Consider the following 16,868-nt stretch of genomic DNA (forward strand, 5'->3'; position numbering starts at 1 on the left):
CAAACGTGTAACAAGGGAAGTAGTTTTATTGGTACAAAGAATCACAGTTTTACATTAGTAATGAGGAAGATACTAAGCTACTCGAGTCGCTTTATACGCCGATTGAGCAATACTGAGACGTTGTGTTGCGCACTTTGTTCGTTTTAGCGTCAGAGCTTGGAGCTCGTCAGGGGCTGCTTCCGATTGAGCTGGGCGTAGATGACGCCCGACGGGTTGTCCTGGGGCACGTAGACGTCTCGGTCTTGGTCGCCGCTCAGCGACTCGACGAGCCTCGGGAATTTGCTAAAGTCGAAGGGAAAGTAGTGCTTGTTGGGCATCTTCATCTCGATGCTGCTGATCTGGCGGACCTTGGCGAGGACGCTGCGCTCGGCCAGGTAGAGGGTGTTCTGGACGCTCGACGAGTAGACGCCCGTCTCGGCGGGCCCGGCGAACTCCTCGACTATGCACTGGCGCACGATCCGGCAGACCCGGTCAAAGTCCACGTCCAGGTGGGTGGAGAAGCACCAGCTGGCCGTGACGATCGTGCTGAAGATCCGATCGTTGGCGTCGGCCAGCGTGCGGTAGTCGTCCTGCACAAAGTCCGCGAACGAGCTCTGGGTCGTCTTCAGCAGTCTCAGGCCCTTGAGGCCGCCGCGGATGGCGGGCGGCTCGGCCCGCCTCTGGCTCACCTGGCAGAAGCGGCTCGCGTCCGGCGTCATGACGAACGCGTGGCTGTGCTGGGCCGAGCCGATCCGCTGCCGGCTCCAGGGGTACTCCTCGATCTTGACGTTCACCTCGTCCACTTGGGGGTACTGCTCGAGGAAGTGACCCGTCAGCAGCATGGCGAAGCCCTCGGGCGAGCTCACCCCGTGCCGCTTGGCCAGTATGTAGATGGTGTTCTTCTGGCTGTCGGTGGCGATCACCTGCCGGTTGTCCCCGTACTTGTAGTCGTTCTGGCTGCTCAGGTGCAGGTAGATGTCGATCTCGTACTCGCGTATCTCGTGGCGCAGCTTGTCGTGGCGCCTCACGTGCAGCAGCTTTACGCTGCTCTTACCGTATCCGTACTGTCCGAGCTCAAAGTCGTCCCTTCGAATGCAATCAAAATTCCATTACGCTCTCGAATTTTAATTTTACCGAGTCAACTCGTGATTTTTACTATCTATTTTTACTGTGCGGCCTATGCAAATAATACCGAGTTTCGGCTAATTATTGAAAATCGTTGCGCGCGAGATAAGGCGAGAAAGTGGACGCGCGACGAAAACGAAAGGCGAAAGTCGACGTACCTTTTGTCGTGGCCTGAGATAAGATTTCGCCGGATCCGAGGCTTGTCCATCACCGAGAGCGAGTAAGCGTCCGAGAGCCATCCCAAGCCGCTGCTGCCGCTCGCATTGTTCTGCAAAAACAGAGCATTCGTACCGGACGGGAGTCAATATTTATGAATGATGCGTTGACGGGTCGAAGGCGCGGTGCCAAATTACTTGCCACTTACTTGCAGAGTCCGATTCATCGTTGCGAATGGAGCGTATGGACGCGTGCAAATTAGCGACGTACAAATCCGCCGAGTCTCGCGGCTTTATTATCTCGACGCTCGGCGTCTAGCATTAATTTATACATAGAGGGTGAGCGCACTCGCCGCGTCACGTGACAATTCATCGCGACTCGAGTTGTCTGGCGCTGATATGGTATTAAATACGCACTTATCGCGAGCGATTTTTGCCAATGGCTAATAAATGTTATTCTCCTTTTTTCCGGGGCAATGACGATCGTCGATCGCGCGCGAAATCTGCCATCCTAGCTGCGGCGTGTTTTTCGGCATAGAAAAACTCGAGCGCTAGCATAAACTCGCGCTTCGGGGGGTATAGATTCTCGACTGCCTCGACTCGACTGCGCAGCAAGAGAGACGAGCCGCTTTTTAATTCCATCCTATTTGACTATTTGCCGGCTCCGTATCGGCTTCATCGATCGCAAGCCTATTCCAACGTAGAGCGGACTGTTTTTTATTTTATTTTTCAACTCCTCGAATCGATGCAGGCGCGAAAACACTGCGTCAAATGCACATCTCGCTCGCTATAGTGAGCGATGATAGTCGTACGTTAGCGCATTTTTACCAAGCTTTACTGTTCATCGTCGATTTGCGCTGAGCTTGCGTTTCCTGCATGTACAATACATCGATAAAATAATCAGCGTCGAGCCTATGTCCCGTGCATATCGCGACTTTTCCATATCGTCTTACTTTATTTAAAGCAGTGAAACAAAGACAATTTGACATTTCTGAAGAAAGGGTTAGAACATGTCACTATTCGTTTAAAACAAACTTTTTTGCTGAATTTAATAGTCAAGATTTTAATTCAATTTGAATTCTATGAGGTTTTTCAACTATGCGTTCATAATATTAAAATACAAAAATCCAAATTTCTATTAATGATGATATCATTTTATTTTTGATCATTTAATTGGAATCAACATAATCTATAACGTAATGATGCATTTAATTGCCTTGTTTTCTTTCAATTCTTTCTCACGCCTAAATTATCTTCTATTTATATTTCAAACTTAATTACTTCTATATGTGATAATGAATCTATAATATATCCAGAATTGTAAATTTTACATGAACTTTTTTAATAAATACTATCAAGGTCATAGCATGTAAAATTATAAAGTTTTTAATTCATGAATCAACATTAGAAGTTTAGATCGACGTTGCACGATCAAATAATAATTGAGCCAACATTTTTATATACATACGATTAAGTCAGAAACTGACCAAGTATTAATTTTCAAACGCTTCACGTTTGATTGACCACGGCTTAACGAGGAGTTTAACAATGAATTTTACTATATGGGCGTTGATTGGATTGAATATTAATTTTACTGCAGTTCTGGACGTTAAAGAAAAGATCATTTCAATGAATTTATGTAAGAATTATTTTTTGAACTGTAACAATTACTTTGCGTTGGACCCAAGTTTTAATGTCAAGAAAATAATTGAATGAATCGTAGAGCGTACATTAAATATTCTTCGAATAAATTATATTATGTTATATAATGCAAAAGTGCACATATCCTCGTTTATTAAATGTAATGTCTCATCATGCGTGCGATTTTATCAAATGCGCAAGGTTTAATTTTTGTCTGTTATTTGCAATGATTGATGAGTTCATGTTGTTATATACAAATTAAAAAGTAAATTAATTAATTAAGTATAGAAAATTATAAATTTCGTACGTGTGTATTTTTGTAAAGATAAAGATACTACGCTGATATAATATTTAAAGAATTATCATATCAGTTTATAGGATAAAAAATGTAAATAAGAAAGTTACAATGTAGCGTGAAAGTCAAAAGTAAATAAAAACTCGACGAAAAATGGCAATAAGAAACATTTTGCATACGTAGATAATTCCCGGGTAAGTGTTCATTTTCAATTTGTCTAATATTAGAACAAAAAATTCAGAAATAAGCAATTCGGATAATTACCGCTAAAACGTCCAATTTACAAATTATTATTTTATCATAATTTTTGTTTTGTAAAATGCTTTTAATTATGAATTGCATTTTTGAAGGAGTTTTTAGGCAGTTTATCTCCGCAACTTTGAGCTCCGAATCGTGACTTTCGAAGACGTGCTCATAATTACACTGCTGGCGCACGTGTACTTCTCAGTCGCGCTATTGACAGGCGACTAATATACACGCGTGTATTAAAACTACTTTCAAGTGTCAAATATGCCGAGGAACATGCGGACTCTGAAACTGCGCGCGCACCTACACTGTCTGAGCAGTAGAATTACCGCCCCCTCCCCTTCCTACAATAGGTACTAAAACCGCATCTATAAATAGACGTGCGTATATATACACTAACAATATACAGAGCGATGCAGCGAACAGCTCGATCGTTTCGCAGTCGGCAGCGATCACTGTCGTACTCAAAAATACGTCTTCATGTATACATGATCAATCGTGTTTTTGACATTTTTCCCCCTAAACAGATGCATTAGTATTTGTAAAGTAATAAAAAAAACCATGGCTTCGTCTTCGAGGTAAATTTCTCATTTCCTCTTGACTTATCAAATTATCTTGAAAATTATATTGACAGACTACTGTCATAACAAAAATCTAGTAATTTACTAGTAGACCTGATTTCTATTTTCAAATTCAAAGAAGTGAATTTACATTTTGTGTTTCTTGAAGTGAATTTAATCAATCAACTTTATGATTTTAGAAGGCCAGGTAACATTATAACGTGTTACCAGCACCCAGATGCACCTTTGATCGAAGACTATCGAGCAGGTGATCAAATTTGCTCAACTTGTGGACTGGTTGTGGGTGATAGAGTAATTGATGTAGGCTCAGAATGGAGAACATTTAGTAATGAGAAGAATGGACTTGATCCATCTCGCGTAGGAGGTCCAGAAAATCCATTACTCAATGGAGCTGATTTATCAACAATGATTGGACCTGGTACAGGAGCAGCCTCTTTTGATGCATTTGGTGTTGCAAAATATCAAAACCGCAGAACAGTGAATATCACTTTTCTTGTTAAATGTACATGAAGTGACTTGAATTATTAAGTTATTCATGTATAATTTTTTGTAGATCAACAGTGGTGACAGAGCATTGCTCCTTGCTGTTCGTGAAATCAATGCAATGGCAGATCGTATTAATCTACCTAAAACCATTATCGACAGAGCAAACAATTTGTTTAAGCAAATTAACGACAGTAAAATGCTGAAAGGAAGATCTAATGATGCCATTGCATCAGCATGTTTATACATTGCCTGTAGACAAGAAGGAGTACCCCGTACATTCAAAGAAATCTGTGCTGTTAGTAAATTGAGTAAAAAAGAAATTGGACGATGTTTTAAACTTATTCTCAAAGCTCTTGCTACCAAAGTTGACCTTATCACAACTGAAGATTTCATGTCTAGATTTTGTTCAAATTTAGGTTTACCTAACATAGTTCAGCGTGCTGCAACAAATATTGCAAGAAAAGCTGTAGAATTTGACATTGTTCCTGGCAGATCACCAATTTCAGTTACAGCAGCAGCCATTTTTATGGCTTCACAAGTATGTACTCTATCTATTTTCACAAGTTTATAATTTTTTGCACTAAATATTAAACATGTGAATAATAATTATTTTAGGCATCTGATGATAAAAAATCTTACAAAGATATTGGAGACATTGCGGGAGTAGCAGATGTAACTATCAGACAAGCATACAAGCTCATGCTTCCACATGCTCCAAATTTATTCCCGCCAGATTTCAAATTTGCAACGCCCATCGATCAGTTGCCGCCAGCGTAAAATAAACGAGAAGAATACAATTAATTTTAGTCTAGGTTAATCAATTTATTGTCATCTCAAGTAGGAAAATAGTTTCAAGAATTTTTACTTCTTGTACACAAAAACTATTTGTGATTACTGATCTTTTATGTGAATTAGTATTGTTTTAAATTTTATTCACGGTTATCGAATAATATATGATTGAGAATAAACATTATCAAAGCATGATTAAGCAGTATAAGTTAGAGCAGGCTCATAAATTGCGGAAAATGATTTTAATTAGTATTAAAAATTTAAAGCAAAAGACAAACTTTTGATAACGATGAAGTATTTCCTAATTATGTGCATAAAACTTTAATATATCATAGTAACTACGATAATAAATAGTTACATTCAAAACTGTTTGTACTTTTATTTTTTTGCCTTTTCACTTTCGCGAAAATATAAATTATACTGAATTTGAAAAAAGAAGAAGTTTTTAGAACTCCGATAAAATCTCCCGAGATATCATAAAAAAAAGATCTACTGCGAACAAAAGTTCGATAGCAATATTGAAAACATTGAATAGACTGTGAATTTTAAGCTTTTCGATATATTTTCGGTGCAGAAATTGGTTGACAATTTATATGTTGGGTAAACGTAACGATTCGAAAGTTAATTGTAAATTTTTTTGCGAGTATTGTAATATGTGGCGGTAGATCGAAACATTTCTATTCAATGATATTTCACAGACATATATGTCAAAAACGTACACGTGAATGAAGAAAAATATAGTTTGATTTTTCAGATGAATTGAAATTGCTGATTGAGTTGCGTTCAAACTGCGCTCAAGAAAATATTGAATCAATCGAAGCAAGTATAGTACCTATATACGCTGGATTTTTTTTGAAAATTTCTTTTGAATATCCAAAATTTTTAAGTTTTATACCATAAAAAATCTCTAAAAAAATATACTCTAACTTTTTATGATAAGAGATGACAAGTAAATTCAGTTATGCTACATCAGTTGACTAATAACTAATTAATGAGCATTGTACCTTCATTTGAAATTCGCATAGGAGCCCACTGGCACATTGAAAATTGTTTAATAAAATTTAAAATTTAAAATACATATAAATAATCAAAAAGAATGATGAAAAAATCTAAAAAAATGCTACCTTTTGACGGTCATGAAATGAGGAGCGGATTCGGGAGCAGGAAAACAATTGACAGCAGCAGTACGCAAATGTAACAGTTGCTTGAGTTTGAAAGTTGACAATTTCAAGCGGCTGTGCTCGAGCCTCAAACCCAAGTGACATATAACGACTGATAAGAAAACATGTAAAGAGAGAGAGAGAGAGAGAGAGAGAATAAGCTTAAATTTCAATAGTAGCTTCAAAACTGTTCCTTTAGACGCAGCAATCCGACGCAGTCGTGAGTCGCATAAATTCCATCGTTCCAGGACAAGAGCAGGCTACTAGCGCCATCGACAACGAACGAATTCTGCGATATAATGCTAAATGCGTTCTAAAGTTGGGGGAAGCGAACGGCGAGGCGCAGCAACTCTCACATTAAAGCACCAGAGCGTCGCAGGCGAGGAGTCTCTCTTTCGACCACGAACATCGCTCGTGCTTGCCCATATTATATATATATATATACAGATAGAGCTCATTTTATGCTTGGTACGTTCAGTGTAAAACAATAACAATAACATCCAAGTTAATATAAGTTCATAAATCGGCTGCGCAGTGGGCAGATCTTGAAGTAAGATAACAACGCAGTCTTCCGTGCAGTGCTGATCGGAAGATTGACTCGCTGTGCGTGTGCAGCTGCAGCTCTAATATTATCGTACACACATTGACTGGCGAGAATCGCTCGCTCGTGTAGCTGGCTGTTGCTGAACTCGAGGGGCGCCTACTCGACCAAACTTGAGAAGTGGTGTTGCTGGCTAGCTCTAACCATCTCGACAATTTGAAGGTTTGAGTTTCTCTCTAACGTCGTTGGTATAGCAGGATTATACGTTATATATCTCCGCCAACCGTAGCGTCCGAGCTCCATAGCGCGTACCTATATACGCACGCATACCACGTCCTATTCGTGACGAAGTGAGTGCGCCGTGTCGACGCCATATTGTTTGAAAGCCGTTCTGTCGGATAATTCTCTGCGGAAAGCTCCCTCGGGAGTGCCGAGTACTCGAATTCGAGTGCATATTAGCCGTGAGAGTGACGAGGTCCTTGTGTTGAACCAGCTGTAAGCCGTGAGTTCCGCGCGAGTCGCCAAGAGGACCGAACAACAACTGCTCGTCGCTGCAGCTTTACGAGCCGTTCAAGTGTGTGTGCGTGTGTGTGCGAGCGTGTGTTTCCGTCTTCGTCTCTCTGCAGTGCTCGCTACGAACTCGATCTCGTGCGTGTGCATCGCATTCGTCGACAGCAGCGCAGCACAATAGTGCAATACAGCAGCATCGTCTCTAGGATTTCATTGTCTTTGTATACAGACGACACAGCATCTGCAGTAGATTATCGCGATGGCTTGTGCAACGCTCAAAAGATCCTTGGAGTTCGACCCAGTGCACAGTCACGTAAGGCCCAGCAAACGAAGAAGATGCGCGCCCATGTGTGGTTCGCCCTCGCCGAGCACCAGTCAAGCTCTCGGGGCACGCAAGACACAGAGCCCCTTCAGCGACGTTCACCAAAAGCTCACTCCAGGTAACTAGCTACTTGTCTTCGTTGTACCTTAAGTTTGTCGTAGTAGCACCGTGTGTATATAGCCTGATAACGAGCTTGTACCATTGCCCTGGACCAGAACGCGGCATAAACTCGATAATGAGCAGCGCATCGTTATGCTATTGGCAAAGTGTAGCTATCATCGACTTCGGTAACGGGTCGAACCGATAAAATTCCTCAATGTGCATCCAAACTATAGATATGTCTCATTTACGATTCTAAATTCCATATTAAATCTGTATAGGGGAGTCTTGAGACTAAAAATTCAAAGAAAAAGTCATACAGCGCACACAGACAGCCGCAAAAACTCTTAGGAGAGAGAAAGAGGGAGCAAGAGAGATTTAAAACCCGTATTTATTTCACGCTGAATAGCTATAGCTCTTTCTCTCCCTCTCTCGCTCTCTCTCTTACTTACACACATACATAAACACAAACACTAACGTTCACGCTCGCTCTGTCTCTTTTCTTTATCCGCACTGTAGTGTTCCTCATTCTCATGCGCTCCGGTTCTCGAGGGATAGCGTAATGTAACCGAATAAGTATATGCTTGGGAAGAGGGGCAGAACAGCAGTTGCGAGAGCTGCATGTGTATAGATCCCTACCTATGTATACAATAGGTTCATTCAACATATACCAACATACATGTACTACACACTTCGTCTTTTATCGAAATTGTATGATCGCTTCCGAAATTGCTTGTTATTAACAGTCACTAGAATGACATATTTATTACTTTTTAACTGTAAATTCATTGCAAATTATCTGAACTAATGCCTATGAGATTAAGAATCTCAGTTTAAACATGCATAACAATTTAAACAAATTTCGTTTTACATTTTTGAAACTTGTACTTTACTCAAGACTTTATTTGCTATTACATATTTAACATCAATGCTTTTTTTATTGATATTTATTTTTATTGATAAAGTATTTTACTTTTCAGCTATAATTTTTCATTTGTAATATTAATTAATATTTTCATGCAAGTTTTTCAACAAATTTTGATGCTTTTAGGATGCATGCTTCAGTAACCAAGTTTTTTTTTTACGTGCTTTGCACTATCTTGACTATGCTTGAACAAACATGGTAAATTGTACTTATGTCTGTAAATTTCTTGATTTTCTTTTTTTCCTTGCATAGCTTGCCTTATTTAAAGTATCTTTCACTTTTTTGTGTAAAACATAATATCTATCATATGACAAAAAAATTTTTTTTTTTAAATAAAAATCTTGGAAAATATTCTGAAAATTATTATTTTAACGTAGCTTCACTATTTTCTCAAACAAATAAGCTTCAAATGATTAAAATTTTTCATCATTGTAGGTAATAAGTATTATTTTTATGATTATTTGCGCTTTCACAGAAAAAATGGCTGCCAATCTTCGTGAGGAGATTCGTAGACTACATAAACGCAAACAGCTCTTCAATCAGGGAGATGAGGTAGAGGGTCCATCTAGTCCTTCAACTCCATCTTGTTCAACTATTTTTAGCAATTCTACTACCAGTCCAAGCAGCAAAGAAAAACCACTTTTCACATTTAGACAGGTATGTTAATTATTTCTCAATGTATAATATTTTTCCTTCCAAAGTGGTGATTTTATAAAAAAAAAAATTTTATTCAAAGGTTGGGTTAATTTGTGAGAGGATGCTGAGAGAACAGGAATCTAAAATTAGAGAGGAATACGATCAGATTTTAAATCTCAAATTAGCTGAACAATATGATGCATTTGTCAAATTTACTTATGATCAGATACAAAAAAGATTTGAATCCAGTGCAGTTCCAAGCTGTAAGAAAACATATTAATTTAATATTTAATGTTCAAATATTGATTAAATAACTTGAAATTGATATTTTTTTAGATTTGTCCTAAAAACAACTTTAGCGCTTAGAAAGATTCTTTTCAAACCATAAGGTAATTTTTTGTTTGGTTGACTTCTTTTTTTTTATGCTATAGAAATTATAACTTACACCTTTTTTATTCTCATCTCTAATTTCTGGATTTTTTAATATAGATTTTTGCCATTCAAGTGGACAAAAACTTGTCAGTCATGTTATTTGAAGAATGTTATGTGAAAAAAATTATAGCGAAGAACCACCTGAATGAAAATTTGATCTGTGGAAAAAAATAGCCATGGAAATTTATAGCTTAGTAAGTTTAGTGAGTTTTCAGTGAACAGCAACTACTCTTAAAATAAATCATCAACTACATATGCTAGTTGAACTAACAGTGTTTATAATATGTAGAATAATATAGTTAAGCGCTGGTATCAGGGAACTTTTTTGAAAATAAATTATATCTCAAAATTTCTGTAGATAATATTTTGTATTTGATTTAAGAAAAGTGCAAAAATTTCTTGAAATTTATTTTAAAGCTAATATAATATCATAAATTCATATTGAGCCACAAACAATAGATCAACTTTTTCATATTTTAAAAATATGTATAAAATTTCTCTAGTATGAATTATATAATCTGGCAGATTTGTTACCTAAAAAGTCACCATGTTTATTGGTGATTTTTCTGTCAACTGCTTGTCAAAATCTATGCTTAGATACAAAAAAACTTTGCATAGGTAATGTGATAAAAGTTGTTACTCCTTTAGGGAAGTTGGACGTGAAAATTGAAAGTCTAGAGTGGCATTACAGTGCAATTTCCACGTAAATAAAGCGTTGCTGATATTTACCTATGATTGCCTATGGCATTGTAAAAGAAGAATGTAAAACTGTTGATATCGTAAATAATTTTCTAGCACCAAAAACTTGTGAATTATGCAAACTAAGTTCTTTACGTAAGTTATAAACAGCTCATTGCAACTCTATATGCTTTGAGTGTATTTAAATAGGATTTAATGTCAATAGTCATCTAAGTTGATCATCTAACAGTCCTTTAATAACGTCTAACAATCAAATCAAGCCGTGTTGCAGTTTAGATTCTTGCAATGAGAATTGAGACTTTAATTTTCTATAACTTTTACATTTAGTGAAAAATGATAATTCTTCATCATCTATAATAATAGTGTGATTTGAATATTTTAAGATTTATGATTCTCTGTAAAAAAAACTCCCAATATATTTTTTGTAGAAAAACAAATGCTTCTTAAAATGACAAACGTGCCATTGTGTCAAAATTCACTGCCTCAAGCTTTATAAATTGATAATCTGGACGTTTATAGGCATCATTAAGCTGTTCTACTCATGAGCTCATATAAAATGAACATTGTATAGTTATAATCAATTTTTAGTACATTGAAGCATTTTCAAAAAATAAAAATTCTTTTTTCTCTTGACTTCAATAAAATCTTTCGAGTAAAACATTTTAGTAATTATTCAGTGTAAAGTTATTATTTGTAATAATAAAAAAAAAATAAATATAACATTTATTTATAAAAAAAATTGTTATTAAAAAAATCATTAGTTTTGCACTTTGAACTGTACCGACGAATTGTAAGTAATAAATATTTGAAAAAAAATTTCACCTTCTGTGTACTTTGTTCCCTGATAGCAAAGGCTTGCCATTGTTAGTTTATAGCTGCGTTTATTGTGCCTGTTATAAATAGTAACTAGAAATTTCATAGTTGTATTAATTTATAACCGAAAATAATAACTAAAAGTTTTGTTTTGTTTTTGATGTACGACATAACAATTAAAAATAATTTTTGGTAGCTTACAAAATGTCACTTGTGAAGCTACGAAATCTTTAATGCAATAAGCGTATGTTAAGTGAAAAAACTTTTCTTTTATCATTAATTTTGTTGTAAACCTGTCAAATTGTATTCCACGTACTATACTCTTTATAGTTTGTTTATATGGTAATGATGAGAAAATGTAAACTTTCACTTGTCATTTTACAATTACAAAATTACCATGATTGTACATTTTATCAAAATCATTGCATTTAAATGAAATGTTCCCATATCTTTGATTATTTACAAAAAATATAATTTCGAAATTTTTATAAATAAGCACAGTATGGGTTAGCTAAGAATACAGTCGTGAAAATATTAATACTTATGTATATATAAGCACTTGCACACGAGTTAATGTGCATATTATACATATGTAAGTATTTTTCGCAATTACGAACCTTCAGAGGCTCAAGACGAAAAATGAATATACACTTTTATACAGAAAAAGATGTTACAACACTAACGGTATGATTCATCAAACGCGAAAGGTTGTTTGAATTATATTGTAAATTGAAATCGAAATTTAAGAAATTTCAGCAATTACTGAAGACCAATTCAAAAATCAAATTTTCAATACAATTATTATTGTCTAAAAACACTTATGATTCTTCATGTACTGTTCTATTGTTGAAAAGAATTGAACTCGTACAAGAACTCAGCCGGTCGTCGTGTCACATGATAATTTAATTCAACCAATAAAAATCGCAAAACGTTCATGCTTTGAATTTATAAATTTTGTTGGATGTAAAAATAGTTTAAGTTCACATATAACTTGATATAAATATTCATGAATATTGAAGTGAAATTGATTCCATTTTTTTATTTAAATTAAAATTTAAATGGAAATAATGAGCCTGCGATGTTGTTTGATCGGAAAATGGATAATGTAATTAATTTATGTAGTCTAAGAAATTGTATCATAAATGAAATGTCAGTGCAGGCAGGTAATCTTTCCGATACGTTAGTTCGGACGATGTAAAATGTATAATATATATAGAGAATACGCAGGAGCGATAAATAAAGATAAGTAAAAATATTAGCTTTAGGTTTAAAGTATAAATTAAATTTCAAGTACTTCAATGATGCTATTCAAATTGAAGGCGCGACCCGAAAGCTTAGTCGATGCAAGACATACGGGGAATGATGTTAAATATTTTGCAAGAATCCATTAGAGTCATGAAAAGGAATCGATGGAAATCTCCATAAGCTGTAATCATAATAATTATTACCCATATCAAAGAAGAATAAAACCTACATTTTAAGACTGAATAATCATTTTGATAAATTCCATTCGAATGTTTTGATTTGAAAACTGGTTGGGAAAAATTGTTAAATATTTCACTGCGGGTACTGAAGCAGCACACAAATCACAAACGATGCGCAAGTAAATGAGCGATAATAAATATGAAAATCGAAGAATGGATGGAGCTCGCAGTCGTCGAGCTGTAATAACGATCCAGGCCGCACGCTGCGCGACCTTTACACACTGAACTCGAAATGGCGAGTAATGCCAACACAGTCGAAAGTCCAACTAACTAAAGAAACATCGCGAGAAGAAAAGAGTCCGCGAGAGGAGGCGCGCGGCGAGTATATAGCTCGAGTCTGAAAATGCTCTCTTTGCTAACGAAATTAAAAGAGCTGCAGCTCGGCGAGTGGGAATGACGACGAGCTGGCTCGCGAGCCGTTTTGCCGCCTCCGCCGTTTTTCCGCGCTGATCCCTTTAAGAACTTGCATTCGCGGGCTTCGAAACCTTATCGGTGCATTTTCGCTTTTTAATGTAGGTGGCTGGGAGTCGCGTCGAGTTAGGCCCGAGCTGCTGCAGTCAGCCAAGTGCAATCCGTCACTTCGGGCATATAAGTTGAAAGTCGGTGTATCGCGCGCGCACCCGTTCCAGGACTCGTCACGCTCAGAGCTTGGCAGCAGCGGATCCCGTTCCGAGAGCTGTCCTCGTCCTTGCGATCGTCGGTCCGTCCGAAGATCCGGGCATCGAGCACAAATGTTTGCCCTCCTGCTAATGGCCTACGTGGCCGCCGTCAAAGTCTACAAGAAGACCACTCCGAACGGTGAGTAATAGCCCGCGGAATGAGTCGATTTCAATCGTGACGGGCTGGCATGTGTGGCTGTATACAGGTAAGGTGACGGTGTACCTGGGCAAGCGCGACTTTGTCGACCATCTGGACTACGTGGACCCGATCGACGGCATCGTGGTCATCGAGAACGACTACCTGCAGGGGCGCAAAGTTTACGGCCAGGTGACGACCACCTACCGCTACGGTCGCGAGGAGGATGAGGTCATGGGCGTCAAGTTCAGCAAGGAGCTGGTGCTGTGCAAGGAGCAGATCATACCGGGCAAGAAGGACAGCAACAAGGACTACACGCCGATTCAGGAACGCCTGCTGAGGAAGCTCGGTTCCAACGCCTACCCGTTCCTCTTTCAGTTCCCGGCCAACTCGCCGAGCTCGGTCACCCTTCAGCCGGGCGACGACGATCAGGGCAAGCCTCTCGGCGTCGAGTACACCGTGAGGATCTTCGTCGCCGAGGGTGACGACGACAAGGTGAGTCGCGAGATCGGACTCGAGAGCAAGCTCGTATAGAAATATAAAACTCGCTGGCGTCGTTTAGGGTCACAAGAGATCGTCGGTGGCACTGGCCATCAAGAAGCTGCAGTACGCCCCGCCGACTCGGGGCCGCAGACTGCCGAGCTCGCTCGTCTCCAAAGGATTTACCTTCTCGCAGGGCAAGCTCAACTTGGAGGTGACGCTCGACAAGGAGATTTACTATCACGGCGAAAAAGTTTCGGCCAACGTCATCGTAACCAATAACTCGCGCAAGGCCGTGAAGAACATCAAGGTACGGTCTCCGATTAGCCACGATCCTACCGATCATCCGATAATTGCTCGAGACCAGAGCTACATTACGTAAAGTCCAAATGGTACTTTGGCTCGGAAAATCGGTAACGCCGGCCACTGGCTGCGATCGACATTGAGATCGCGTGTCTCGCGATAGCCTCCCTTTATGCTATTACGAGGCATCTATTGCCATAGTTTCTCTGCTCTTGACCCGATGCTTTGTCACTGCTTCGCAGTGGCGAGCCTCCGGGTCAATCGATTTCTTACTCGGCAGCAATGAGCGACGCGTCTCGATACCGATTCTGCAACGATCGTCCTGCGGGCACGCGCGCCTCGTAACGATCGGCCGAGAAGATTAGCGGCACTTCCGTACGTACCACTTTTTGTCGCGTGTAATGTACTTATTTTGCTATCGTCGAACCCAGCTTATAATCTAATTAGAGGATTTCAAAGTAAATACTCGCGACGACGCGCCTCGATACATATACATTGCCTGTATACATTGCCCTGTGCAGCGTATCAGCTGCATCTATAGATATGATGGCACTATTATTAGCGCATTACTTTAATTATGTAATATGTATATAAATTCGAACCTGTGCGAATAGTTTATTACATTACACGCGCAGCATACGTATACATGTCGTCTCTGGCTTCGTCGCGTTCGATTACCTTGAGCTCGAGCAGAGTCCCAAACTTGCAGCGATATCTCATGGCTTGTACAAAATTATTGTCCGCGAGTAATGCTAATGGAATTTGCAGCTGGCCGTGGTGCAACATTGCGAGGTGACGATGGTCAACGCCCAATTCTCGAGGCAGGTCGCGAGCTTGGAGACCCGCGAGGGCTGCCCCATAACACCGGGCGCCTCCTTCTCCAAGCAGTTCTTCATGGTGCCACTGGCCAGCAGCAACAAGGATCGCCGGGGCATCGCTCTCGACGGACATCTCAAAGTGAGTCGCTCGACGCAGCTGTCTAATGTTCACATCGACTCGCCATGAATACCGATCGATTTTTCTGTTGTTTCGCTAGGACGACGACGTGAACCTGGCCTCGTCCACCATGGTGGCGGATGGCAAAGCACCCAACGACAATATGGGTATCGTCATCTCGTACTCTGTCCGAGTCAAGCTCAACTGCGGCACCCTCGGCGGTGAGCTCCAAACCGACGTCCCGTTCAAGCTCATGCACCCAGCTCAAGGTAATTGTCCCTCTCTCTCTTGCAATGTTCCTATCCTATTGACTGGAACTAAAAAGTTGACGAAAATTCACACAGGTGCTGGAGAAGGATCGCGAGAAGGTGAAGGCGGCGGCCGTGACCGAAAAATGAAGAAAACCAAGAGCGTCGAGAGGAACCGTTATTCCGACAATTATGCAAATGACGACGATGACAACATCGTTTTCGAGGACTTTGCCCGTTTGCGGCTCAACGATCCCGAATAATCGCTCTCTCATCTTGCGTGTTTTGCTTCTATATGGCACTTGCAGCTGCGATATCAACTTACCCTTGCAGGCACGCATACGTAAACCCGAAGGATATTAACGATCGCGGCAGTTTGCTTTTCGAGAAAAAAATCGTTATACCTGTACCGTATTATCGACTATATTATTTCTATCTCAGATGATCGGCTGACCAGATGACCATGTTCTTGTACATGCATTTATTGCATCTTACGTAATTATTGTAAGTGAGAAAAATTGACGAATTACTTTCCAAATTCGTCCACTTGCGCGCGCTACAATACCAAAGTGCACGTAGCAAAGTAGACGCGTTAAAAATACGTATTCTTCTTTATAAGACCGAAAAAGCGCGAGGAAAAAGTATTTAACAGTGCGACACACACACATACACACTTACACATACCAGAAACTAAGTTAAGCCCAGTCTCGAAGATTTCGTCTCGATTGTGGTGGTCGAGGCGAAATCCTCTCTCCAATAAATATCACGAGACGAGACAAAATTTTTCGATTGAATCTTTTTAATTACTTACTGATTTAGTCTTATGATGTTATTTATTCGTAATTAATATAATGGCATGTTTCCCGTCTTACCAGAAGTGACATATTATACATTATTAAATTATTGCATTTCTCATGTATTCAGTGTTATAAAATATTAGCTCTTACTTGGTATAAAAAGAATTTCACGATTCCCCAAAATGTTGTTGAGTTTTTACTGTACATTAGAAAAATATTTATAAATATATATATATACATATAATTGTATTTCAGGTTCTTAGATTATTCAAATATGATTTATAATAAATAAAACATTCCACACATATTTATGATCTTTATCATCATGATTAATGTTCATGTAATTCGTTAATTACGTTGTTTAAATAAATAAAATCACAATTAAACTAAG

At 38.9% G+C, this 16,868-nt stretch overlaps 4 protein-coding genes across 5 annotated transcripts; 3 read left to right on the plus strand and 1 right to left on the minus strand.

Moving 5' to 3' along the window:
• Nucleotides 1-8: 8 nt before the first annotated feature.
• On the minus strand, nt 9-1,656 carry LOC106660479 (uricase). Of its 2 annotated transcripts, none has more exons than XM_014383450.2 (3): nt 1,462-1,656; nt 1,263-1,372; nt 9-1,065 (listed from the first exon to the last, which is right to left on the minus strand). In XM_014383450.2, exons 2-3 carry the CDS (start codon nt 1,310-1,312, stop codon nt 150-152), a joined length of 966 nt encoding a protein of 321 aa, XP_014238936.1. In that variant the 5' UTR covers nt 1,313-1,372; nt 1,462-1,656; the 3' UTR covers nt 9-149. The 2 variants fall into 2 exon arrangements, with proteins under 2 accessions (XP_014238936.1, XP_014238935.1); XM_014383449.2 differs by having other exon boundaries at nt 1,469-1,655.
• Nucleotides 1,657-3,855: 2,199 nt separating this feature from the next.
• Nucleotides 3,856-6,111, plus strand: LOC106660469 (transcription initiation factor IIB-like). The gene is made up of 4 exons (XM_014383438.2): nt 3,856-4,019; nt 4,202-4,499; nt 4,576-5,046; nt 5,124-6,111. The coding sequence occupies exons 1-4, from the start codon at nt 4,003-4,005 to the stop codon at nt 5,283-5,285; spliced, it is 948 nt and encodes a 315-aa protein (XP_014238924.1). The 5' UTR covers nt 3,856-4,002; the 3' UTR covers nt 5,286-6,111.
• A 682-nt stretch (nt 6,112-6,793) lies between these two features.
• LOC106660317 (akirin-2) lies at nt 6,794-11,439 on the plus strand. Its single transcript, XM_014383250.2, has 5 exons — nt 6,794-7,948; nt 9,330-9,511; nt 9,591-9,753; nt 9,827-9,879; nt 9,980-11,439. Exons 1-4 carry the CDS (start codon nt 7,768-7,770, stop codon nt 9,835-9,837), a joined length of 537 nt encoding a protein of 178 aa, XP_014238736.1. The 5' UTR covers nt 6,794-7,767; the 3' UTR covers nt 9,838-9,879; nt 9,980-11,439.
• Nucleotides 11,440-13,007: 1,568 nt separating this feature from the next.
• LOC106660597 (arrestin homolog) lies at nt 13,008-16,867 on the plus strand. Its single transcript, XM_023461980.1, has 6 exons — nt 13,008-13,716; nt 13,784-14,208; nt 14,276-14,503; nt 15,265-15,453; nt 15,533-15,701; nt 15,777-16,867. Exons 1-6 carry the CDS (start codon nt 13,650-13,652, stop codon nt 15,941-15,943), a joined length of 1,245 nt encoding a protein of 414 aa, XP_023317748.1. The 5' UTR covers nt 13,008-13,649; the 3' UTR covers nt 15,944-16,867.
• Nucleotide 16,868: the final 1 nt, after the last annotated feature.

Source organism: Trichogramma pretiosum, unplaced genomic scaffold (genome assembly GCF_000599845.2).
Source record: "Trichogramma pretiosum strain Unisexual culture from Peru unplaced genomic scaffold, Tpre_2.0 scaffold27, whole genome shotgun sequence".
In the NCBI taxonomy this organism is placed as follows: Eukaryota; Metazoa; Arthropoda; class Insecta; order Hymenoptera; family Trichogrammatidae; genus Trichogramma; species Trichogramma pretiosum.

Coding starts and splice junctions, on each gene's coding strand:
- LOC106660317 (XM_014383250.2), top strand. CDS start 7,768: ATGGCTTGTGCAACGCTCAAAAGATCCTTGGAGTTCGACCCAGTGCAC. Junction 7,949..9,329: donor TCACCAAAAGCTCACTCCAG/GTAACTAGCTAC, acceptor GCGCTTTCACAG/AAAAAATGGCTGCCAATCTT. Junction 9,512..9,590: donor CACTTTTCACATTTAGACAG/GTATGTTAATTA, acceptor TTTTATTCAAAG/GTTGGGTTAATTTGTGAGAG.
- LOC106660469 (XM_014383438.2), top strand. Junction 4,500..4,575: donor AATATCAAAACCGCAGAACA/GTGAATATCACT, acceptor AATTTTTTGTAG/ATCAACAGTGGTGACAGAGC. Junction 5,047..5,123: donor CCATTTTTATGGCTTCACAA/GTATGTACTCTA, acceptor TAATTATTTTAG/GCATCTGATGATAAAAAATC.
- LOC106660479 (XM_014383449.2), bottom strand. Junction 1,066..1,262: donor ATCTCAGGCCACGACAAAAG/GTACGTCGACTT, acceptor TTGCATTCGAAG/GGACGACTTTGAGCTCGGAC.
- LOC106660597 (XM_023461980.1), top strand. CDS start 13,650: ATGTTTGCCCTCCTGCTAATGGCCTACGTGGCCGCCGTCAAAGTCTAC. Junction 14,209..14,275: donor CCGAGGGTGACGACGACAAG/GTGAGTCGCGAG, acceptor GGCGTCGTTTAG/GGTCACAAGAGATCGTCGGT. Junction 15,702..15,776: donor GCTCATGCACCCAGCTCAAG/GTAATTGTCCCT, acceptor AAATTCACACAG/GTGCTGGAGAAGGATCGCGA.